At 39.1% G+C, this 24,382-nt stretch overlaps 1 protein-coding gene across 6 annotated transcripts in view; it reads right to left on the bottom strand.

The window, feature by feature from the left end:
- The window catches only part of SLC26A4 (solute carrier family 26 member 4), a 68,165-nt gene that overhangs the window by 42,236 nt on the left and 1,547 nt on the right, over positions 1–24,382 (bottom strand). For 3 of the 6 annotated variants that reach the window (XR_015162651.1, XM_086396834.1, XM_086396835.1), the window contains exons 3-9: positions 22,679–22,818; positions 14,447–14,557; positions 12,562–12,746; positions 11,870–12,034; positions 5,083–5,235; positions 4,896–4,978; positions 1,309–1,456 (exon numbers count right to left, since the gene is read on the bottom strand). Coding sequence is in view for 5 of the 6 variants with exons in the window: in XM_086396834.1 (XP_086252960.1) it covers positions 1,309–1,456; positions 4,896–4,978; positions 5,083–5,235; positions 11,870–12,034; positions 12,562–12,746; positions 14,447–14,557; positions 22,679–22,818 (985 nt within the window). In the remaining variant the exon portion in view is untranslated. Of the gene's footprint in view, positions 1–1,308; positions 1,457–1,595; positions 1,679–2,085; positions 2,206–2,417; positions 2,542–4,895; positions 4,979–5,082; positions 5,236–11,869; positions 12,035–12,561; positions 12,747–14,446; positions 14,558–22,678; positions 22,819–24,382 lie in introns of those variants that run through there. The other 3 variants (XM_086396837.1, XM_086396836.1, XM_086396838.1) reach the window with 3 other exon arrangements.

Genomic DNA, 24,382 nt, shown 5'->3' on the forward strand with positions numbered 1-24,382 from the left:
CTGAACTGTGTGAGCACCTGTTCATCTCAGTGTATTTTGTGCATCTGTTTGCAAGATGTGTCTTAAGGTAACTGCTTCTTCACTTCAGCTCAAGAAGATTTTCATAGGAACTCTCTACTTTTGGATATGGGGAAACCTGTAATTAATTGCACAATGAACTACCTCAGTTTAAAGTGGTCACAACTATTATCATTGATGTTTGTGGCAATCTTTTGCCATATTATAGCTGCCTTTAAAAAAATTACCAAGAAAAAAAAATTTTTTAATTACTAGATTACATGAAGAATTCTTATTCCAACTTGCTCCTAATATGTTAAGCTTAAATGTTATGATCTAACTTTTTAAATTAACTTTTATGAATTAACTTTTTAAAAACTAGGATTACTTTGACTTTTTTCTTAAAAGGTAAAGTGATGCACAGGGAATATAGCCAATTATTTTCTAAGAACCATAAATGGAGTATAACCTTTAAAGCTTGTGAATTGCTATGTTGCACACCTGAAACTTATATAATATAGGACATCAACTATACCGCAATTAAAAAAATAAATCTTTAAAAAATGTAAAATAAAAAAAGAGATGTATCTAGCTAATATAACACATGGAGCTTTTTTGGATACTTAGCCAAACAAATCAACTGTTCAAAAAACTTGCTGCTACTGCTGCTGCTAAGTCGCTTCAGTCGTGTCCGACTCTGTGCGACCCCATAGAGGGCAGCCCACGAGGCTCCGCCTTCCCTGGGATTCTCCAGGCAAGAACTCTGGAGTGGGTTGCCATTTCCTTCTCCAATGCATGAAAGTGAAAAGTGAAAGTGAAGTTGCTTAGTCCTGTCCGACTCTTTGCGACCCCAAGGACTGTGGCCCACCAGGCTCCTCCGTCCAAGACAACCTAAAAACTGGCTAGATAGTTGATGTTATTAAAGAATTATTATTCATTTTTTTAGTTGTGATAATGATATTGTGGTTATCTACCTAAAAACTGACTGGATATTAGATGATATTATGGAATTATAGCTAGTATTTCTAAAAATATAATGGTGTATCATGCTTATGTTTTTTTTTTTACATTCTTATCTTTCAGATATATAATAAAATATGGATATATAAACAACAAAATATATTTTAAAAATGAAGTGATACAGCATGCATATTTCAAAATAACTTCAAATTAGCACACGCAGGAGAGAAACCAACTCAGTAAAGATGGTTGGGAGAAACCAATCCCTTCTTTAACAGACAACAAATTCTTTCCCATATTTTCTTCTTATTTGCAGTCCTACAAACCAGTTCAGCAAAAGGGTGACCATACCTGGTTCCCATCGATGGTGTAATCATGCTTGATGGCGTATACTTTTCCTACAGACACTGCAATGGCATAAGCGACCACAGAGATGGAAAATGATGCAGTCAGCATCTCAGAAAACAGACTCACAGATGGCATTGCCGGAGGCAAAAACCTAGTTTTTAAATGAAAAATGCTGTGACAATTTGACTACAATGCTCTTCCCCCACCTCACCAAATGCTACATCAACCCAGCCATGAAAGAATTTAACCCAAGAGAACAAGAGGTACATAAGATGGATAAGTGGTAGCACCTGCTTTTACAATTTTCAGTCAGAAGTAGGTGCTATCTCACTGGCTGATTCCTTTGTTCCCTATTTGAGAGACTAGGTGCTGCCTTATCTACACTCTGACAAGAAGAAACCTGTCATTACTGATTTTTTAATACCATATAATCCTATGCTGCACCATCTCACACATTAGTGTTTCTCCTTACAATTTCATCTTAGAGGTCTTTGATGTCTTTAATATCAAAGGTCTTTGATATCTAGGATATCTTTAAATGATATCCTAGCCGTTAAATGAGATTTACCCTGTATAAGAAGTGGGTCAGGTCTGTTACAGAGACAAAGAATGTAAGATGCTGAAACAGAGAAGTGGAAAATCCTTATTGAAGAGCCATGATACTGAAAATCTTCTTGAGTACCCCCAAAAGATTAAATGTATATGGTTATCAGAATGCTCCATAGTCACTATAGTTGTGGGATCAAACAGTTACTATTTGACAAAACCAAAGCTACTCACCAACCATATAAAGAAATAAATTTACAAGTTTATAAGTATGCAATCATCCCCAAGTATGAAAATCAGAGAGGATTCCTTTCTTATGCCGCATCTTGATGATTATCTGTATGGCCAGTTCTCTGGCCGAAAAAAAAAAAAAAAAAAAAATCTCCCTGACCTACCTAACACCTGAAGCTCCTTTCATAGGAAACTACTTTTTCCCCTATAGTTGGAAGTGGTAATGTAGAAATAAGGTTCTTATAGAAAGCCATAGAAATCTAGAACCTGCTAATATCTTAATATTATCCAAAGTATTATCCTAAATCTAATATCCTAGAAATTGTTGAATCTACCTTTCTCTTTTTGTTGATTAGGGAACTGAGGCCCAGAAGAGTGAAGTACTTAGTAGGTCCGGGTGTGAATGTTAGATATTAGATGATTTCCTGAGTAGCCAGATCTGATTTGCCCTCTTAGAGCCTGCTGGTTAAGAAAAAGAGTTAGTGAGAGAATAGGGGGCCCTGGTTTGGGTGAATCCCAGTGGGATGCTCAGAAGCTGACCACACTTGGAGAAATTGTATATTTGGCCAAGAAAGGCAGTAGGGGAGTAGGGCAAGTGGTTATGGTTTGGGGGACGTTGTCATTGGACACTGAGCAATATTGACATATGGCATTGACTCTCAATGGGATTAAAGAAAACTGCCAGTAATGGCTGTGCTTTTACTCCCTTCTTGGGGGATTGACATGGGAGGAGATGAAGAGGTGGGCACACACAATCTATATTTTGTTTTGTTTTGGTTGCGCCACACAGCATGTGGCATCTTAGTTTCCTGACCAGGCACAGCACCCACGCCCCTGCATTGAAAGTGAGGGTTCTTAACCATTGGAAGGTTAAGTTCCACAATCACTCTTTTGTTCCTCTTTACTTCACCCTTCTCATCTCACGCTCCTTTCCTTGCCCTTTTCCAATCTCTCCACATCATGCTTTCTTTTTCAGTTTTTGTTAATGTTGTTATACTTATTTCTGGGGTATCAAAAAGCTGAACAAGACAAGTGAGATCATTACCCTTGTGGAAGAGCTTATATATATATATATATCCCGGGGGCCAGGCAGGTGAGGCAGACCGACCAATCATAACAGGTGGTCTGTCAGAGCATTCAACTTGACTAACCCAACAGTAAGAGGCTTGAGATCCATTTTCAGCAGGAGAGTATCCAGGAAATCTCTTGATAGGACCAGAAAGGATCACTTGTGGCAGCAAAAAGGAGTGCCCAAAATCTAGTAATAGAACCTGGACTTAGGGGACAGGGCATTTGCCATGGACCTCCTCTAAGAGTTTCCTTAGGAAACCTGACAACGTGGATCTATAAAATATATTTTTAATGTAGCTGCTTGTAACTACTCAAATAATCTAGTTGTTAGGGTGAAAACACTGGAACTCAAGGAGCCACACTGCATCTTTTTATTACTAAATTTATACCTGCATTAGGATTCACTATCAAAATGTTGATCCTCTAACGTAAAGTTTCCCAAACTTACCTAATCATTAGAATCATATGAAGCCCCTTTGAAAAATATTAATTAGGTTCAGGATGAGAACCAGGAAGGAATTTGTGTTAACAAGACCTCCTGTGATTCATAGAAAAAAGTGAGTTTGTGAAACACTGGAATGGATGATACATAAATTAAGCCCCATGTAGCCAGTTGTAACTTTTCTTTCTTTTTTTTAAATAGATTAGAAGAAATCATACAATTAATCTAATGTCATGGCAGCAGTTCCCCGTGGAATAAGCCCCGGGGCTGGGCTGGGCTGAGGAATTTCAATTAAGAGCATGAAAAACACAGAGTGTTATAGGTCCCTCAGCTACTATTCAATGGAAGGGAAACCGGTACTTACTTGTCATCTAATAGCAAGTCTAGTCATGAATGCTGTAAGTTAATGTTACAAATCTAATAAACATTTGCGTTTCTTTTTCACTATCATATGATCAAATTATGATGTAGGGCCCTTGGTCCACTCTGCACTTTATGAAGGATCTCACTGGTGTTTTACAAGAAGCTGAAGCTGAGATTTCAGTGGTTTGTTATTATCTTTGTGTTGCTGGCTCAGATGGTAAAGAATCAGCCTGCAATGGAGGAGGCCTGGGTTTGATCCCCAGATCAGGAAGATCTCCTGGAGAAGGGAATGGCAACCCATTCCAGTATTCTTGCCTGGAGACCTCTATGGACAGAGGAGCCTGGTGGACTACAATCACGGGGTCACAAAGAGTCAGACACAACTGAACAGCTAACACTTACACTATAGGAGAACCCCCCTCTGCCCCAGGGCCACAGAAATAGATGATGACAGAGGACAAAGACTCTTAGTTCCTTACTCTTTTAATTCACCAGACTATCAAAATATCAAACCAAAAGATCATGCACTTTATTTATAGGAACAAATGATATAATTATTATCCTAAGCTGATTATATGGAAGAGAATTTAGGCCAGATCTCCCTTTTTCTTTAAGCAGATTGTTCTCAGTACAATAAGCGTTACACACCATGATTCTGCTTATACTGTAATTGTATATGTGAGTTTAAATCAGGAGTCTGGAGTTAACTGTGCATGTCCTGCCATGTTTTAAGAATGTAAAGAAAAAGAGAGAGCATATAGTGCTGCTTTTAAACAAATGACTTGATCTTTACCTGATAATTTGCACAAATGGGATATTTCTTTAAGATCATACACATGAGACTATTGAAGGATCACCAGTGAAATGAAGCTTGTTTCATTTAAATAGGAGGTACTGACAATGTATTATTAATGCCTAAGAGGAACTCCATACTCACCCACTTGGGATGGATTTAACAATGCCAGCATTATACTTTTTTTCCAGGTCAACTCCATACGAAATGGCAGTAGCTGCTATTGTCTGAAATAAAACAAAAAAGGTTTTAAAAAAGTTCATTTGTTTGAACAGTTCCTTTCTTACAAAGCTAATTAATGCTGAATTTTCTAATTATACATTCTACTTACCACAATCACCTCTATAGGAATAGGGACTGGGATTTTGTGTTTAAATCGATCATTTAATTCCTTAACTGCCATACAGATGATAATGGTGAGTAATCCAGCAATGAAATCAGCAAGATTAGTGTTACTAATATTTTGAAAAATCTCAATCAGTGTCTGTAAAAAAAAATAATTTCATATACCTCCTGTATTAAAAATCACATCATAATCAAAGAGCACTTAAGAATTTCATGTAAAATTAAAAAATTTTTAATTTGTGTTTGTTAATACAGACACCATTAACTTCCAACCCTTGCAATGTAAATACCAAGTTGGTAATGATGGTTAACTTGGAGTGGCAAAAGTATGGGTGATTTCTGCTTTCTTATTTTAGCTTATCTGTATTTTTTACAATAAAAATGATATCTTTTAAAAGAAAGTATATCATCATATACTGTCTTTTGCTTGCAGAAAAGCTTTAAAATTTTATACCTTAAGTAGCTTTACAGGTGCTACTAAGTGACCTAATTTTCATCATGTTGATATGTATTATTGAGATTAAAAACAGAAATCAAAAGTCCTGGTTAACCAATATTTTAGGTTAAACTTTCACTAAACATGAATGATACAGATGTTAATAAAAATTCCTAAAATTCTTCATATGTAGATACATATGGATTCATCCATTCTTTATGGCAAAGAAAAGCTATTGAATTGATATATAGGTCAAGTAGAAATTTTTGGAAATTAATTTGGTACTTAGTTCAAACTTGAACTATGATCATTTAAATAAAACTAACTCTTTCAAAAAAAAAAAAGCAAGAGAGTTCCAGAAAAACATCTATTTCTGCTTTATTGACTATGCCAAAGCCTTTGACTGTGTGGATCACAATAAACTGTGGACAATTCTGAAAGAGATGGGAATACCAGACCACCTGACCTGCCTCTTGAGAAATTTGTATGCAGGTCAGGAAGCAACAGTTAGAACTGGACATGGAACAACAGACTGGTTCCAAATTCAGAAAGGAGTACATCAAGGCTGTAACGGTGCTTATTTAACTTATATGCAGAGTACATCATGAGAAACGCTGGGCTGGAAGAAGCACAAGCTGGAACCAAGATTGCTGGGAGAAATACCAATAAACTCAGATATGCAGATGATAGATGCACCCTTATGGCAGAAAGTGAAGAGGAACTAAAGAGCCTCTTGATGAAAGTGAAAAAGGAGAGTGAAAAAGTTGTCTTAAAGCCCAACATTCAGAAAACTAAGATCATGGCATCTGGTCCCATCACTTCATGGCAAATAGATGGGGAAACAGTGGCTGACTTTACTTTTTGGGCTCCAAAATCACTGCAGATGGTGATTGCAGCCATGAAATTAAAAGACACTTGCTCCTTGGAAGGAAAGTTATGCCCAACCTAGACAGCATATTAAAAAGCAGAGACTTTACTTTGTCAACAAAGGTCCATCTAGTCAAGGCTATGGTTTTTCCAGTAGTCATGTATGGATGTGAGAGTTGGACTATAAAGAAAGCTGAGTACAGACTCTTGAGAGTCCCTTGGACTGCAAGGAGATCCAATAAGTCCATCCTAAAGGAGATCAGTCCTGGGTGTTCATTGGAAGGACCCATGTTGAAGCTGAAACTCCAATACTTTGGCTACCTGATGAGAATAATTGACTCATTTGAAAAGACCCTGATGCTGGGAAAGATTGAGGGAAGGAGGAGAAGGGGACAACAGAGGAGGGGATGGCTGGATGGTATCACTGACTCCATGGACATGAGTTTGGGTGGACTCCGGGAGTTGGTGATGGACAGGGAGGCCTGCCATGCTGCAGTCCATGGGGTTGCAAAGAGTTGGACATGACTGAGCAACTGAACTGAACCGAACTCTTTCCAAGTGGACATAAATCCAATTCAAGAAAAACTAGTTTATTTTGTAAATAGGAGGTTTCTGGGACTCAAGGGAGATTAGTAAGGAAGACTCTCAAGAGAGAATACTAATACCATTGTTATAGGAACTTCCATAGAAGGCATGATTTTAGAAGGTTCTTCCAGACAAGTAAACTCCCAGTGAAGGTTACTTTCCTTTGAATGAGTCCTTTTATAGATATGTATTTCATATGAAGATAAAATATTGCTTCAAATAATTATAACAACAATCTGGTAACAGTTATGTATAGTGATCACCAAGTAATGTAGGAGTCATCTTGCCAGCAACCTCATTCTTTGGAAAACTTTCAAGAGTAAGGGATGAGAGGAGAAGCCATTGTGTAAGCAAAATACATTCCACCAAGTGCTTGAACTAGAGTTCAAGAATCTGACTTGTGGGAAGCCTCTTGGATTTTCACCCAGTATTTTTGTCCTTGCTTTAAACCCAATACTAGCATGTTTACTTTGAACACTTTCCAGAGGCAGTATAATTGCTAGAGGCATATACATTGATAGTAACAAGATGAAGCCAGTGATAGCAAGGTGAAAAAGAAAACAAATCAGAAACTATACAAGCAGACACAACAACTCAAGAATTTAAGGCATCTACCATAGCAGTGCAGGCTTCCCATTGCTAGTAGTAAAGAACCGCCTGCCAATGCAGGAGACGTAAGAGACGTGGGTTCAATTCCCTGGTCAGGAAGATCCACTGGAGGAGGATATGGCCACCCACTCCAGTATTCTTGCCTGGAGAATCCCATGGACAGAGGAGCCTGGCCGGCTATCGTCCATCAGGTCAAAAAGAGTCAGACACGACTGAAGCAACTTAGCACACTTAGGGCTGTGTACTACAGCCCTAAATAACTCGGAGTCTTGAAGGTATTGCTATCCAGTTCTTTATATAATCAAATTTCTTGATGATGACCCTCATTAATTCATGAGCTAAACAAAATACTTCAATTAACTGTCTACACAATAAAGGTTTACTTTCAACGCAAGATGGAAAAATTCAAACTTAAGAACAATATGAACAACTATCCCAACCCTAAAAATTTTCACCTTACAAAAATGATCACTATAGGATTTTCATGAAATCTATGAGTCTCACTTAGACCTTTGAATAAAAAGCATCTGTGACTGTATTAAAAATGTAATATGAAAAAAATAAAATAAATGTAATGTGAGTTGCAAAAACCAAAATCAGTTTACATTACACAATTACATCAAACAAGGCTTATGAATATATCAGTTGCCTATATTGAATATTTATTCAGAATCTCTTATGAAAAGTTATACAAAAGAAAGCTTAATATATGTGGAAATAAAACTCACCCATATAAACTGAAGTAGTCAGATTGTATTAATATTCCAAGATACAGAAATGAGACTTAAGAAAGCACTGAAAAGTAATTCTAACTTATTAATAGTTTAATAAATTAAATTAAAATACTAACTAAAATATGTTTAAAATATGGATACACTTATGATTCCATATTTCAGCCTAGTATTCTGACCAGGCAAATCAAGATAATAAAACTTTTCAGAAATGGGTAATATTTTATTATATTTCCTACTATGCTTGGAGAATTTTAGAACCATTTCATTTAAAGAATTTCTTCCTACTGGGTGTATGAAGCCATAAGTTAAAAATTATACCTGTATTACATATGAGGAAATTCATTAGTTAACTTTTGGTGCCAAATTTATTTTAATTCATCTTGTCTCTATGAATATAACAAACCCCTTGCTGTCAGGAATTTCCTCCTACCAGAACTTCTGTGCATATATAAGATCAACCCTTAAAGTGTTACTTTTGTTTTATAATGGCTTCATTTTTACATACGGAAACAGGTTCTAAGTAACGAATCTGATCAAGCTTGGGGGTAGCTTTCAAAACTCTCACCATCTGGGCAGAACTTTTCAATGTGGTCTTCCTTCTTGTTAGGGAGGAAATGGGGACACAGAGCCAATTTAGTCAGCAAGCAGAAAGACTTCCCTTGTCTATCAAGACAGACCACTCAGAGTGAATGGTAGGAAAACATATCCAGTTTGAAATGGACTGCATGATTTACTTACATAATTGAGTAGGTACACGGTAGCTTGAGTATCACTAATTCTGAACTCTGCCAACACCTTGTCATTTTCTTTCTGTAGCCTCTATCTTTTTTTTTTTTTGGCCACACAGCATGTGGGATCTTAGTTTCCCAACCAGGGATAGAACCTGTGCCCTCTGAACTGGGGACATGGAATCTTAACCACTGGATCACTAGGGACATCCCTCCCTTCTGCATCTTATACCCAGCCATCTCTGGCATTTGTAAACTGAAGTTTCTATTTTTCTTTCTTTTCCATTGTTTCCTTCTCCAATTATTTATATTCATTATTTCCTTTTTCTTTTTTTTTTGAAAGAGGAGCAGGCAGATGATCCAAAGCACAAGTTTATAACAAAAGGGATGTTAACTCCGTTCCAGGGAAATCCATCTTACAACAACCTTACAGTCTTTCCTGGAGGAATCCACAAATGCCCTGCATTTGTTGAAGGATTCTTTCATGAATAATCACAACCGGTAATATCATAAGCAGAATTCTCTGTTCAGGTACTGAGCGGCTCATTCAACCCTTATGCAATTATTTCCAGACCTGCTGTTTCTTCTTTTTTCAGAAAAGCAAGCTTATATTCACCCTCACACAAGGATGACTGAAGTATCTTTATCCAACTTGGCTGACCTGTGAGGAATGGCTTGCAGAATTCTCTAACACATTCTAACCTGAGGCTTCAAGAATAATGTTCAACACAACATAAGGCACATAATAGCTTAATATTTTTGACCTTGTTCTATCTAGCATTTCCTAGTTTACTTTGGTCTCTGTTGAAAGTGGAGTTATTTGCAGTAAGCTTTATCTTAAACATGTCCTAAGAGCCCAGAAAAACTGTGAAATTTCATTCCCCCCATCTTCAGAAGTCCAACAGTGACCAAGCACCCAGATTACCTATTAGGCTGGGCCTCCTGTTATCTGTGAGGATGCAGGCCTAGCAATGTTCATACAGGGAGGTGAGCACACTCAGTCAGGGGTATCTTGGTAGATTCAGGAGTCAGTGGGTTTGTACAAGGAGTGAAAAGCCCCTGGCACATGGCAGGTTTCAATAAATACTTATTGAAAAGATGAATGGATGATAATAAAGGGATAAATGAATGAACAGTTGATAGAGAAAATAAGAAAGCAAAAAACAAACAACAACAATAACCACAGTGTGTAGAGACTGCAAAAATGAGAGAACCTGTCAGAAAAAGGCAATCAGATGATCTCAAAGCAAACCTAGGACTTGGTAGGGAAAAAGAAGTCAAATATGACATGCCCAGAATCACATCATATTTAATCATAGGATCATAAGTGGTAGAACCAAGACTCCAAAGTTCATAGTCTTGATCACTATGTTAAACTGCCTCCTCTACCTAGTCCTGGGCTTCTCCAATGGCTCAGCAGGTAAAGAATCCACCTGCAATGCAGGAGACACAGGAGATCCTCTGGAGGAAGAAATGGCAACCCACTCCAGTATTCTTGCCTAGGAAATCCCATGGACTGAGTGAGGAGCCTGGTGAGCTACAGTTGAAAGGGTTACAAAGGGTCAGGGATAACTGAGCTGTTGAGCAAGTATGCATCTAGTGCCACTGCTCAGCATGGTATCTGGCTCATAATAGACACTTGGTAATATTTGTTGAATGGATAAAGTAATGCTAATGTTTAATGGAACTACGGCAATGCTGCAAACTTCAGCAAACCCTTGACCAACTCACTAATTTTTAGATAGGTATGCACAGCCTTACCTCATTTTAAAAGAAATTAAAGGTCATTAGAATACACGGGTCATTAAAGGACTCCATTCTTAATCCTAGCACATTGTATTTGGTATCATTCTCCCCAAGCTAGAGTGACATCATGTTACTATTATCACCATTTTTCAAGCATCGATAATATGCTCTATATAGAACACATATTTAGATCCAAGAACTTTTTCAAATCTAATTAGTGTGAAATACATCCTTCTTTTGCATCTCTTTTGCATGTTGAATCATCTCCGAATCTAACGTTCCTTTTCATCTATAATTGCTGGGACATTTACATTATGCATTTTATGGACTCTCAGAGTTAAAAAAGGCTTTAGAGATACATCTCCAATCATTTCACTTTATAAATAAAAAAGACAATAAGTCTTGAGATGTGAAATAATAAGTAATTTCAGCTTAGTTCCCAAACCAGAGATTGTACCCACCTCCCCTGCAGTATAAGCAGAGTCTTAACCTATGGCCCGCCAGGAAAGCCCCTGAAAATAACACTCTTTTTTTGAGTACTTTGTTACTCATCAGCCCCTAGGCCATGGGCTTCTCATACAGCCTTATTTAACTTAATTTGTAGATGTTATTACCAACTCCATTTTGCAGGGAAGGAAGCAGAGGCATATCAATTTGCTCATGCAATAGAGCAAATAATAAATAATAGGGTCAGGATATATGTGAATCTTGGTCATCGAAACTGAGTTTTCAGCCACTATCCTACACCCTGTGTCCAAAGTCACTTAGCTTGTCAGAGGCAAGGTTGAGAATGGAACTCAAGTGTGCTGCCTCCCAAACCAGTCTTCAGTATAAAACTTTGCTTTTATTAATATTTTGAAGATTGATGACACTTCTGAAACCATACTGACCCACTGAAAACAATGATTTGCAAACTCTGCCTTCTTCAATGTGACTCCTGGTGCTACTACTTCTTTCAGAGAAGAATGTTGTCAATGGCTCCCAAAGCATGACATGGAGGAGCTTATACTCTCCAGACTCAGGTTCAACAGGAAAAGTGAGCCATCCCTGGAGGCAAGCAACACTTACATAGATGATGGAGAGAATTCCATTATAGTTTTTGGTTGAAACATTGAGGACAATCTTTAGCTGTGAGACCAACACTTGGAAGGCAGCAGCTGTTGTGAATCCACCAACCAAAGGATCTGCCAGATACCTCACTATGAATCCAATCTGCAAACCTCCAAATATCAACTAGAACAAGAAGGAAGGAAAAATTAAATGCTTGCCTGGGAGAAGGACCAACACTTTTGAACTATTCATGAATTAAAACTTAATACCAACTAAAACTCTGGCCCTACCTCTCCCATCCACCATTCTAAAATTTGAAAAACATGTGTAGTATGAAAGTACTTCTAGATATATAATAAAAATTCATGTAGGTTTTCTTCCTGTGACTTGTAGGTTTCATGGCTCCAGTGACCAGAATATTTTTTGTCTCTTTATGGGTACTGGCACAGCTCCCTTCTCCTATTTTCATTCTAATCACACATGTTCCTCTGTCTTGTTTTTTCTGTCTCTGACTTTGATGATTAAGTGAGCCTTAATAAGTGGAGGCTTGCTATTTTAGCATCTGACCTAAAACAGTATAACTTAAAAAATAGCTTTGAGAGTCTTAAATTGATTTGTTTTGCTTTTAAATGAGTCTTTAAGTCCACGTGCTTAACAGTTCTTTCAGATACAAATCCTGCCAACCTCTATATCGCTTGTAAGCCCATTACCTGTATGATTCCAACCAAAAGAGTAAGGGTGCTCGCAATCAATACTCTTGCTGCATCTCTAGCTGCAAAGTCTATTATGGTGGTATTCAGTGCAGTTCCATTACTGCTAGATACAAGAAAGTGTTCGTCGGGGGCCATGCTCAGAACAACAGATCCCACCATTAAACTGACCACTGGGAAAGGTCCTGAGGGAAAAAAGTCATTATCAATTAATAATTGTTAATCACTTGTAAATCAACTATACTTCAATTAAAAAAACTAAAAAACAATATTTATTATTAATTGCAAATGCTTAGGTTCAACATGTCTACACAGGATTAAAGATGCATCTGAAGTAATTAGCTGTGATTGGGAAAATACTGTTTGTTCACAAAAGAAGCTAAAAAGCAGATGTTTCAAGGCATTCATGACCCAGTAATGAGCAAGAGAGATGTGCAGGTGGGTCACTATACTACAGCTCTCAGACACTTTGCATTACACAGGAAGGCTGTCTAAACTGTGTGTGATCTTCTTGTGGTTGGGTAGGAACAAGGGGATGGAGCGGGGAGTTGTCAAGAAAGGTTTCCCTGCAGAAATGGCATATTAGCTGAATCCTTACTTGTTCCATCTTATTTTTATTCCATGTAAGTTTATTTCCTAGAGCATCCAGTGTCCTGATCTCTGTGGAGCTGAGGACCTTGATCAATATCACAAGGTCAAAATTTGGTTAAAGAAATAGCTAAAGTAAAAAACAAACAAAAAATAGCAAAGGTAGTGTAGACTTTCTCTTTTTCTTTTTCCAAGACAAATTATTTTTTCATATCAAATATCACTCTGTAGGCTTCTACATTTCAAAAAGTACTTTTCTTTCAGCAGCTGCTCTATCACTACTGATATTTGTATCTATGATGATGAGGATCCTATCCTTTGATCATGGAAGGCTTTACCAGTTAGAAGGACTCAGTACCAAAATCCAGTAATCTGAAGTGTCTAAATGTATAGAATACCAGAGAGAAAAAAAATCAACTTCCATGTTCCTTACCTTGTCATGCATTTGGTACTAATCAACTCTCCCAGGTAAGGAAGTTCTTTTAATCAATAATCTCCTCCTGATCTCCCTTTATAGACAAGGAAATATTCCAGACACTGGCAGAAATATTATACAACTAAGGATAAGGATAAGGGTTGGAGATAGAGCAGTAGATGGCTCTATTTGTTTCAAGAGGATTGCCCAGGTAGACATGTCTAGCCAGCAGATGGATGTAGGCGAAAACTTATCTCAAGTATAAATGTCAACGTTGCAAAATAGCATTAAAACATTCATTTACTAGAACATTCTAGCAGAAGAAAATTCAAATTTCAGGAACATCAGGAAATAAATCTATTTGGGGCTATACCAAGAAGGAAAGCCAAGCTTAGTTTCTAAATTGTTTTGGCATAATTTTCCCAGTCTTCAAATATTAGTGACTTAAAATAACTACGTTCTTTAATAAGACAATGAATATGTATTTGATGAACATAATTTAGTAAAGCTAATTTAATCTAGCAAAACAGGTTCAAAGACCTCTTCAAGATTCTTTTCCCTTATCATTTTTCATTTTAGAACACTTTCTAAATAGAGTCAAATGTATTAACATTTTTGAAAAGTCAAACATGGCAAGATTTGAAGGTAGTCTATAATTTTTTAAACATCTTTCAATTTTCTCCTCTTCATTATAAAAAAAGTTAGGTGTAAAGCCACCTAATAGCATAGTATTTTGAAAGCTAAGGAGAAACCTTTGCATCACTGAATAGGAAAGCCCTATCTTGCTAGAAAACAGTAACAAATATAGGGAAGCAGAACACACATAATATAGCCCAAACACGTTCAGTGTGAACAAACAGAATTGTATATGTTTATAATTACCAACTGAGATGTGTCTTGATGTTCCAAAAATAAAGTACGTCAGGATAGGAAAAAAAGCAGAGTAGAGACCATATCCGACAGGAACAGCAGCTAGTAGAGCATACGCCATGCCTGAAAATACATCCAAAATGGTCAAGTTCAGGAACAAGCTTTGTGTCTACTGGACAGAGAAAAGCCTTTTCATAGGTCTCTTTAATTTGCAGCTCATCTTGAGTGATCTCCTTATTTTGCACATGGTCTGTGGCTATGCTAGGATGCAGAACGTGATTCAAATCATCTACTCAAAAGAACTGATCAGTAATTCAACTGATCAGTAATTCAACCATCCACTCAGGTGAGTCGGGGGAAAAGCTGTTGATTAAAAACTTGATCAGTTCTATTCAAAGGTCTAGTCTGGCTTTGTCTGAATTAAGTGTTTCTCTGAGTAATGAGGAACATATGTACTTTCTCCTTTCTTGTTGGGGAACAGAAGTTAGATCCAAACAAAGAAAAAAATCTGACCTTTGTACATAGCACTAGGAGATCAACACCTTCGCTAGGCTTCCCCAAGGGGTTTCCGGGTCCATGAATGTCACGCTGTATGCAGAATCTCAGCCTTCCCTTGTACATGGGGGTTGGAAGGCAACAATGTGTTGGGGTTTGGGAGTTTTGTTTTGGGCCTTAAACAGTGAACATTTATTTCTTAGAGTTCTGAAAGCTAAGAAGTTCAAGATCAAACTACCAGCAGATTCAGTGTCTGGTAAGCACCCTTTTCTGGTTTGCAGATGGCTGATTTCTTGTTGTAACCTCACACGGCACAGATTTCCTAAGGTCACTAAGCCCACCATGAAGACTCTACCTGATTGCCTTCCAAAGGCGTGTGTTGTGTTTAGTTGCTAAAGCAGTGCCCAACTCTGCAACCCCATGGACTGTAGCCTGCCAGGCTCCTCTGTCCATGGGATTTCCCATGCAAGAATACTGGAATGGGTTGCCATTTCCTTCTCCAGGGTATCTTTCTGACACAGAGATAGAACTAGAGTCTCCTGCATTGCAGGCAGATTCTTTTACCACTGAACCACATGGGAAGCCCTACCTCCCAAAAGCTCCGACCTCCAAATACTATCATACTGGGGATTAAGTCTTCAAGAGATGAATTTTGGAGGGATACAAACGTTCAGTCCATAGCACTTTCCTTCTCCTGTGGGTTGTTTTTTTAAATACTTCATAGGTAGTCAGCATATCTTCTACCTCCCCACATTTCACTCACTCACAATGACAGAACATCAAGTTCTTTGACCTTTTGGTCATTGATAAAGAATTACATGTATAACAGTTTTTTTAAAAAGTGATGGAAGCAGCTTAGATGTCAACAGATGAATGAGTAAAGACGTTGTAGTACATATATATACCGTAGAATATTATTCAGCCATAAAAAGGAATGAATTTGAGTCAGTTGAATTGAGGTGGGTGAACCTAGAGGGTAAAGTAAGTCAGAGGGAGAAAAATATTGTATATTAATGCATATATATGGAATCTAGAAAAACAGTGCTGATGAATCTATTTGCAGGGCAGGAATAGAGATGCAGGCAAAGAGAACAGATTTGTGGACACAGCAGGGGAAGGACAGGGTGGGACAAATTGAGAAAGTAGCGCTGAAACATATACATTACCATATATACAATAGATAGCTAGTGGGAAGTTGCTATATAACACAAAGAGTTCATCCCCATCCTCTGTGACAACCTGGAGGGGTGGGAGGGGGGGCTGGTAGGATAGCAGGGAGGTTTGAGAGGGAGGGGATATATGTATACTTATGGGTGATTCACATGGTTGTATGACAAAAACCAACACTACATTGTAAAGCAAGTATCCTCCAATTAAAAATTTTTTAAAAGTGGCAACAACTTAAATTGGTGCCCCAAATGATGTATTTATCCCTGTCTCAAATCAGGGAAGTGGTTAACTACACTATATTTCATATACTGTAATCTATGAAATGAAGTTGATGTGCTGTATAGAAATAATTTACTACTAATAGTAATTTACCTCTTTCCAGTGCAATACAGTACATGTAAGAAATAAGTAAGAAAAGGCAGAATTCAAAATAGTGATCAGGGAGTGCCCTGGAAGTCCAGTGGCTAGGACTCAGTGCGTTCACTGCTGTGGTCCAGATTCAATCCCTGGTCAGGGTACTGAGATCCCACAGGCCAAGCAACATGGCCAAAACAACAACAACACAGAACAGTAATCAGCATGCATGCTTCTACTTTTGTTAAAGTAGACATGTTTGTTGTATGAATTTTAAAATGTGGGGCGATTTCATACAGTTTAGACATGTAAAAAGTGTAATATAATAAACACCCAAGTATCCAACATCTAGTTTAAGAACTAGATCATTGCTGTACAGTTGAAACTTTCTATATACTTTTTCTCAATCACATCGTTTTTCCTCCCTCCACCCTCAGGAAGCAACACTCTTTTGAATCTAGTGTTTATCATTCTCGAACATTTTTTTATACTTTTAAATAGATACTTATTTATGTGTCTGGTAGGATATTTATTAAAATTTAGGTTTAGTGGACTATCTACAGGGCAGAATCAAAGGAGACTTCTGAAGAGGTATTTTTCATGTTCCTTATAATGTGTTTTCTAGTTTCCCACAATAAGCATTCATTCATTCAACAACTATTGATTATGTACCCTTCATGTGCCAGGCACTGTTCTAGGCTTAGGGGAATACTGGAGTAGACAAAACAAAGTCTCTGCCCTGAGAGAGTGTGCATTCTAGAAAAGTCTGTGTTCTGATGTAATTGTTTTCATATATAAATTACAACAAGCAATCATCTCAAGGACATAGAGTAGAAAGGTGAGGTCACAAAGGGAAGACAAGAAAAGAAGGAGCAAAAAAAAAAAAAATCCAAATTAAAAAATATTAGAAAAGAAAAGAAAAGAATGAGCAAGGAATGAGAACAGCCTATTTCCTATGTACATTTTTCAAGTCCTTCTCAAATTTCCACTTCCCTAAACTGGCTCTGCAGTCCTCACAGACCTGGAGAATGCAGGCTTTTTCAATTTTCACATAATATCCTATTTCAGGACAACTGCTACTCAAATATACTGTAATCATATTGTAAGGGAATTTGGTACAACAATTTTGAAATTATACATAATTTGTAAAGAAATTTGTCATTGATTTAAACTATGGAATCTCTGTGTTGGTGCTCCTCCTATGTAGGACGGTGCTACAAACCATAAAGGTGGTGCTAACAAACATTCAGAAGCATCTAGAAGGCACAGGTAGGAAGTAAGAGAGCAGGTCCCCCATATCTGTGAATAAAAAACAGCAATAAAAGGGCTGCATTGATTTCTTGCTGCCTGGAGGGAATTTTTTGTTAATAATAAAAGTGAAAAAGATCCCATGGCAGCACTCACCTTCTGAGATGGACCACACTCTGTCTGTGGAGTGTGTTTCTCTCTAAATAAATCCACTTCTTAGAAAAAAGCAAAACAAAACCCATGATCCTTAGCATTTCTGGCTTCTCAGTAACATGATTGATGAGTTTTTTCCTACCCCTTAGCAGCCCAGCCGTTGGATATATCGCAGGCTTTGCCATCCCTAGAAACTGCAGCTCTGAAATCTCAACATTGAGCCTCCTTTTCTCCACCTAGAGACATGCAGCCTTTCCGCTCACCTATCCAGAATCCTTAGTGCAACATTTTTTTGTCCTCATGAGGCTTCTAACCCATGAACAGATCCACTATCCTTAGCACCCTCCCATCTTCATTTGCCTCCTTGTCCCTAGAATTTTCACAAATACTCTGGATTTCTTTGCTTCACTCTTTCTCTTTTTCTCCTGTCTTCTCTGATAAATCTCCAGTCTGGCCAAACTCAAGCATCACCCTTTTCCATGCCAGCATTCAAACAGCTGAATAACTGAACTAAAGACGTCTACATTTGGGCTGGCCAATTTCATGCAAATTTCATGATAGCAAACCCCAGATGGAATGCCACACTGCCTGGCCATCCAATTACATTTCCTCAGCAAGTGTGCTTTTCCTCTCCTCAAGACAGCTACTCAGACTTCCCCTACTTTCCTCAAACTCCCCATTCCCCTTCTTAGACATGGTTCAGAGATGAACCTTAGACTTCATCCAAAACCTGGAATCCATGAGATGCCCATTGGTTTTTTACAATGCAGTGCTTGTCTGTCTTTTCTCCTTTGAAAATGGAGGAAATATCCCACGTATCTCTAAGGAGTAGCCTTCCCACTTCTATCCTTGTACCCATCTACACTTGTCCCTTGTCATTTCTCCTCTTCCTTGTGGACCACAGATTTTTCTATCAGCTAGGTCATTCCCACTGGGTTACATCTGTGTTCTAGTACCTCCTGTATTATAAGAAAAATAAATCCTCCCATCACTTTACCATTGTCTTTTATGCCTCTGGAGCCACTTCTCTACTCTGCTTCATGGCAAACCTTCTTAAAAATATTGCCTGTGTTCCATCACCAAGAGTATTCCACACTACAGACACCCCCTCTTCCACCCATCCTTTAAAATAGAGCAGAAAACAATTCCTCTCTTGGTTTTGGAACCCACATCCTTCAGATTGTTCTTTTTCTCTATCTTCCTGAGCCCAACATCATGTTTCTTTGTGGCCCCTGCTCCTCTGCCCTGACTTTAAGTACTCCAGCCTGGTTCTTCTCCCCATCTACCTTTCTGCCTAGGTAGTCTCAGGGATTCCCACTCCTTTGAATATCATCTCTAGAGTGATGCTTTCCTGACTTTTATGTCTAGTTCAAACCTCTCCAATGACCTTCCTGCTTCTAGTAGCTCCAACTCCATATCTGGCATCTCAAATGTGGCACATGCAAAAGGAAACACTTGGCTTTCCATCCCAATTCTGCTTGTTAGCCAGTCCCTATCCATCAGTACGTGTTACCTGTGATTCCTGCTCCAAAATATTTTTCAGATTTGTGCGGCTCTGCCTCCTACTTGATTAGCTTCAAGCTGAAATGTCTGTCCTCAGGGCTAGGACTAGGGAGAGGCAAGTGAGGTGCCTGGGGCACATTATTTAGAAGGTCCCTGGAGGACTCACTTACCTAATTTTAATCCTGGCCCTGCCTAACCTTATCTCCTCCTGTTCACTCCTCTAAACCTCTCTCTCCTCCACCCATATTGGAATTCTTCCTCCCTTGAAAATACTATGCTCTATTTGACCTCAGGGACTTTGCATCTTTGCCTGGTACACCCTGCTTACTGCTTCTTACCTGGCTATCTCCTTCCCATCCTCCCAACCCTGATTAAATTTCACCGCCTCAGAAAAGCCTTCCCTGACCATTCTAAGACAAACACTCCCTCCCCAAATTAACCCCTATTAAAGCCTAAGAATTGATGCTTTTGAACTGTGTTGTTGGAGAAGACTCTTGACAGTCCCTTGGACTGCAAGGAGATCCAACCAGTCCATCCTAAAGATCAGTCCTGGGTGTTCACTGGAAGGACTGATGCTGAAGCTGAAATTCCAATACTTTGGCCACCTAATGAGAAGAACTGACTCATTTGAAAAGACCCTGATGCTGGGAAAGATTGAGGGTGGGAGGAGAAGGGGACAACAGAGAATGAGATGGCTGGATGGCATCACCGACTCAATGGACGTGAGTTTGAGTGAACTCCGGTAGTTGGTGATGAACAGGGAGGCCTGGCGTGCTGTGATTCATGGGGTCGCAAAGAGTCGGACATGACTGAGCAACTGAACTGACTGAACTAAAAGCCTATTTGATCAACCACAATAGATATCACAACCTGTAATTATTTTTCTATTTATCTGCTTATTTAATTCCTGAAGTCTCCCACTTAGAATGAGTGCCATGAGGTCAGTATCCATGCCTGTTAGTAAACCACTGAATCCCCATGGCTGGCCTGTAAATATCGGTGGTGGTTTAGTTGCTAGTGAAATCACTCAGTCATGTCCGACTCTTTGCAACCCCATGGACTGTAGCCTACCAGTCTCCTCAGTCTATGGAATTTTCCAGGCAAGAATACTGGAGTGGGTTGCCATTTCCTTCTCCAGGGGATCTTCTCGACCCAGGGATCAAACCCGGGTCTCCTGCATTGCAGGCAGATGCTTTTCTGAGCCACCAGGGAAGCCCCGTATCCAACTCTTGTGACCCCATGGACTGTAGCCTGCCAGGCTCCTCTGTCCATGGGGTTCTCCAGCCAAGAATACTGGAGTGGGTGCCATTTCCTTCTCCAGGGGATCTTCCCAACACAGGAATCGAACCCGGGTCTCCTGCATTGCAGGCAGATTCTTTTCCTACTGAACCATGAGGGAAGCCCATCCTACAAATATTAGATGAATGGATTTATGAATGAACCACATTAACCTCTCAGATATTCACCATACAAAGATAACTTCATAGAAATCATGCTTCCGGAAAACGTTATCACTCATAAAGTGAGGAACTGCATCCTTTATAAATTAAGACCCTAGGAATTAGATTCTGGGTTCAAATCCCAGCTCCACCATTTACCAGCTCCATGACCTTGAGCAGAATTTAATAGATTTTTTGACTATTGAAAAAGAGCTATAAAGAGTTGTTGTGAGGATTAAAGAGATAACTTGCCAAAGCCCTTAGCATTGTGTTTGATACTTAAACAAAACTAAAGTTAAATTAATTTGTATAAGATACTTGTCTAGGAACACTTGCGGGACACAGCTTGCAATACCATTTTTCATATATAAGGACGATTTGTTATTCAGTCCTCTTCATTAAATGTTCACCAGGCCAACTACTGGTGCCAGAATCATGCTAGCCACTGGCTAAACATGAATTAGACAGTTCTCATCCCCCAGAAGCCAGAGGAGGTTGCCATGCCACAGTTCTTAAGAGTCTACTGTGTAAGTCACACTTACTGTATGAACCACACTGTCCTGTCCAGCTCTCCCATCCATTTCTGTGACTGGGAACACAGGCTGCTCTCCACACAGGGGCCACAGAACATCCTCCTTCTCTGTGGGACTCTCCCTGGCTTGCTCTGAGTAATCCTGAGAGTTCTAAGAGCTCTAAGTAATCCTCAGAGTTCTATAGGCAAATTTTGGCTCAGGACATTGCTCAACCACTGTTACTAACTTCTCAAGTAGTCCATTTCAAGCCATCTCTCTACCCACATTTCTACACCATCGTACTTCCCATCACTTCGCAAAGTAAGACTTAACCTTCAGGGAAACAGCTCTGACACCTCTTCCTCCAGGAAGCCATTCTCAGTCCCCTAAGGCCAGGTTGAGTGACCCTGTGTGCACTCCCTTCCCAAGCAATATTACCACACGCCTACAGTCAGTCCTTCCATTGAATCGTTGTCCATTTCCTCATTGGACTATGAGCTCCTTGAAAGCAAGTGGTGCATCTTATTCATGTGAGAATACCTAGAGGCTGGCATCTACTAGATACGCCATGAAATAATAATAAGTAAAGTCGATTTTTGTTTTCATAGTCCAGAGGTTTTGTGAAGTTGAGGTGAGGGCAGAAGCAAGATGATGAGGATAGGGTACAAAGGAAAATGCCCATAATGCTATTCACCAGCTCTGCAATGGAGTTCCAAGATGTTCATGGAAATAAGGCTTAAAGGCAGTTTAAAAAATGTCCTGTGTTGGGACATTCTGCCAGAAGATTAAGATACAGGGATGAATTTAAAACGGGGAGGGAGAGGCAAGAGCAGAAAAAAACATTTACACGTAGTCTAGGCTAACATACTTCCTTCCCTTTCCTTTAGGAGAGTTTCAAATGGCATGTCGAGACCATGTAGGAAATGTAAATAATTTGATGAACTGCAATCATCATCTTAAAAATCTAAGCAGAATAAGACGGAATAGAAAATACTAGAGAGTATTACTTGTAGTGAGGATAAGTATTATTTCACAAAACTTGAGATGCGTGTGTACATATCATGATGTCATACAGATTTCTTACTGTGAGCTGTGACCAATGAAAATTGGGAAGCAGCTGCTTAGGTGACAGGGCTCTAGTTGGAGCCAAGCAGATAGAGAAGCAACAGGGTTTCCTGAGAAGAGAAGTGTAAGGAAGATGAGGAAGAAGGGAATCTTACCACTAAGGAGCAGGCTCTGGAGGAAAGATGCAGGCTATGATGGGTGAGCAAGCCTTTGGTACAGACCCATGGGAGGGAGGGGGGAGTTAGGAATGGCTGCTGGAGGCTGTGATTCTCCATCACTTCGGAGCTAGACCACCATCATCTTACCTTGAAGTGTTCCCACTAGACCAGTACTAACTCCTGAAATGATATCACTAAGTAGCCATTCCTTGATCCGGTATTTGGGAAGCCAGTCCAAGATGGGCAGGAGAGTCTTCACCATGCGAAGGGTTCTCTTTCTTGAACAACTGTCAAAAGGCAAGAAAAGGAGATTTCCAATCCAATCTTGGTCACAACCCACTGCAAATCACAAAGTTTTGAACCAAAGTCTGCTAATGTCTCTAACTATTTAGAAAAAAGCATACGAATTGCATGAAAAAAATACTAACAGTGAAGTGCTTACCATGTCTTTGCCAATAACTCTTTTTACCCTTTTAAATGCACTGTACTAGAAAACACAGGATTAAGTGTTAACCACCCCACCCCCTTAATCCTCTGAGAAAATATCCCCAAACAAGAACCCATTTTCTGGTCCAGCCACAGATTGATCAATGTGGAGTCTTTAAATGGAGATTACATTTGGACTTTCAACCTAGGTGTTTTCTTTTTCTTTCAAGAAACAAACTCTGTATATTCTGGCAATAGGAGCTTGGAGCCAGTTTTTACAAAACTCTTAACATGATGAATACATATCTTGTTGTACCTTACTACCTACTTTTTAAAATTCAACAACCTAGAGGTAAAAGAAAAAAACGTATTTTGGGCTTCCCTGGTTGCTCAGATGCTAGAGAATCTGCCTGCAACACAGAAGACCCAGGTTCAGTCCCTGATTAGGGAAGATCCCTTGGAGAAGGGAATGGCTACTCCAGTATTTTTGCCTGGAGAATTCCATGGATAGAGGAGGGAGCCTGGAGGGCTACAGTCCATGGAGTTGCAAAGAGCTGGACATGACAGAGCAATTAACATTTTTAGTTTTTCAAACACTATTTGACTCTTGATTCAAATAAATTATTTTAAAAAATTGTATTTATGAGACAATTTGAAATTTTGTTGACTTAATTTTTTAATATTAAGGAATTGCTTCATTTTTGTGTGTGATAATGAAATTGTGGGTTGCATTTTTTAAGAGTTCCTAAAAATAGATACTGAAATAAATACAGTCCAAAGCGGGGGCGGGGGGGCGGAAGTGGGGGGGAACCACTATATGGAATTTGCTCCAAAAAAAAAAAAAAAAGTGGAGTGGGGCAAGTATGTGGTAAGACAAGATTAACTTTGAGTTAATCATCCTTGAAGCCATGTGATGGGTAAAAACATGGGAGAGGGTTCATTGCACTACTGTGCCTGCTTTTGAATATATTTGAAATGTTTTTTAAACGGTTTGAAATGTTTTAAGAAAAGAAAAAAGAAATCTAGCAGCAGCTGACAATTCCTTCTGTTTGCGATATCTACTTACGGGTGGCCCGAGTGGGTTTAGAGACTGATGGAGGTTCTTCTTGGAGAGCCCTACTTCCTGCACAGTGGACAACTAGGAGCACAGCGTGCTCTCCTGTGTTCTCGCCTTCATTTCATGCCTCTGAGTGTCATTCTTCCTGGATGCGCTTAGGGCTTTCAAGGACTCTTGGTCAAGTGACGAGTTACCCACTACCTCTTTGTAGTAAAGCCCCTTGTCCTCCCACTCTCCTCAGCCTAGCCTTCACAAGAAGACCGTAGGGACCCGCTGTACCACAAGGCGCACTCCAGGTGCCCTCGAGAGCAGCGCAAAGAGACGGCGCTCCCCGAACCTTCCCTCTCCAAAGTTGAGTTTCCGAGACT

The sequence above is a fragment of the Bos grunniens genome, chromosome 4, assembly GCF_055505025.1.
Source record: "Bos grunniens cultivar Pamir isolate PY7600 chromosome 4, Bosgru_T2T1.0, whole genome shotgun sequence".
Taxonomy (NCBI): domain Eukaryota; kingdom Metazoa; phylum Chordata; class Mammalia; order Artiodactyla; family Bovidae; genus Bos; species Bos grunniens.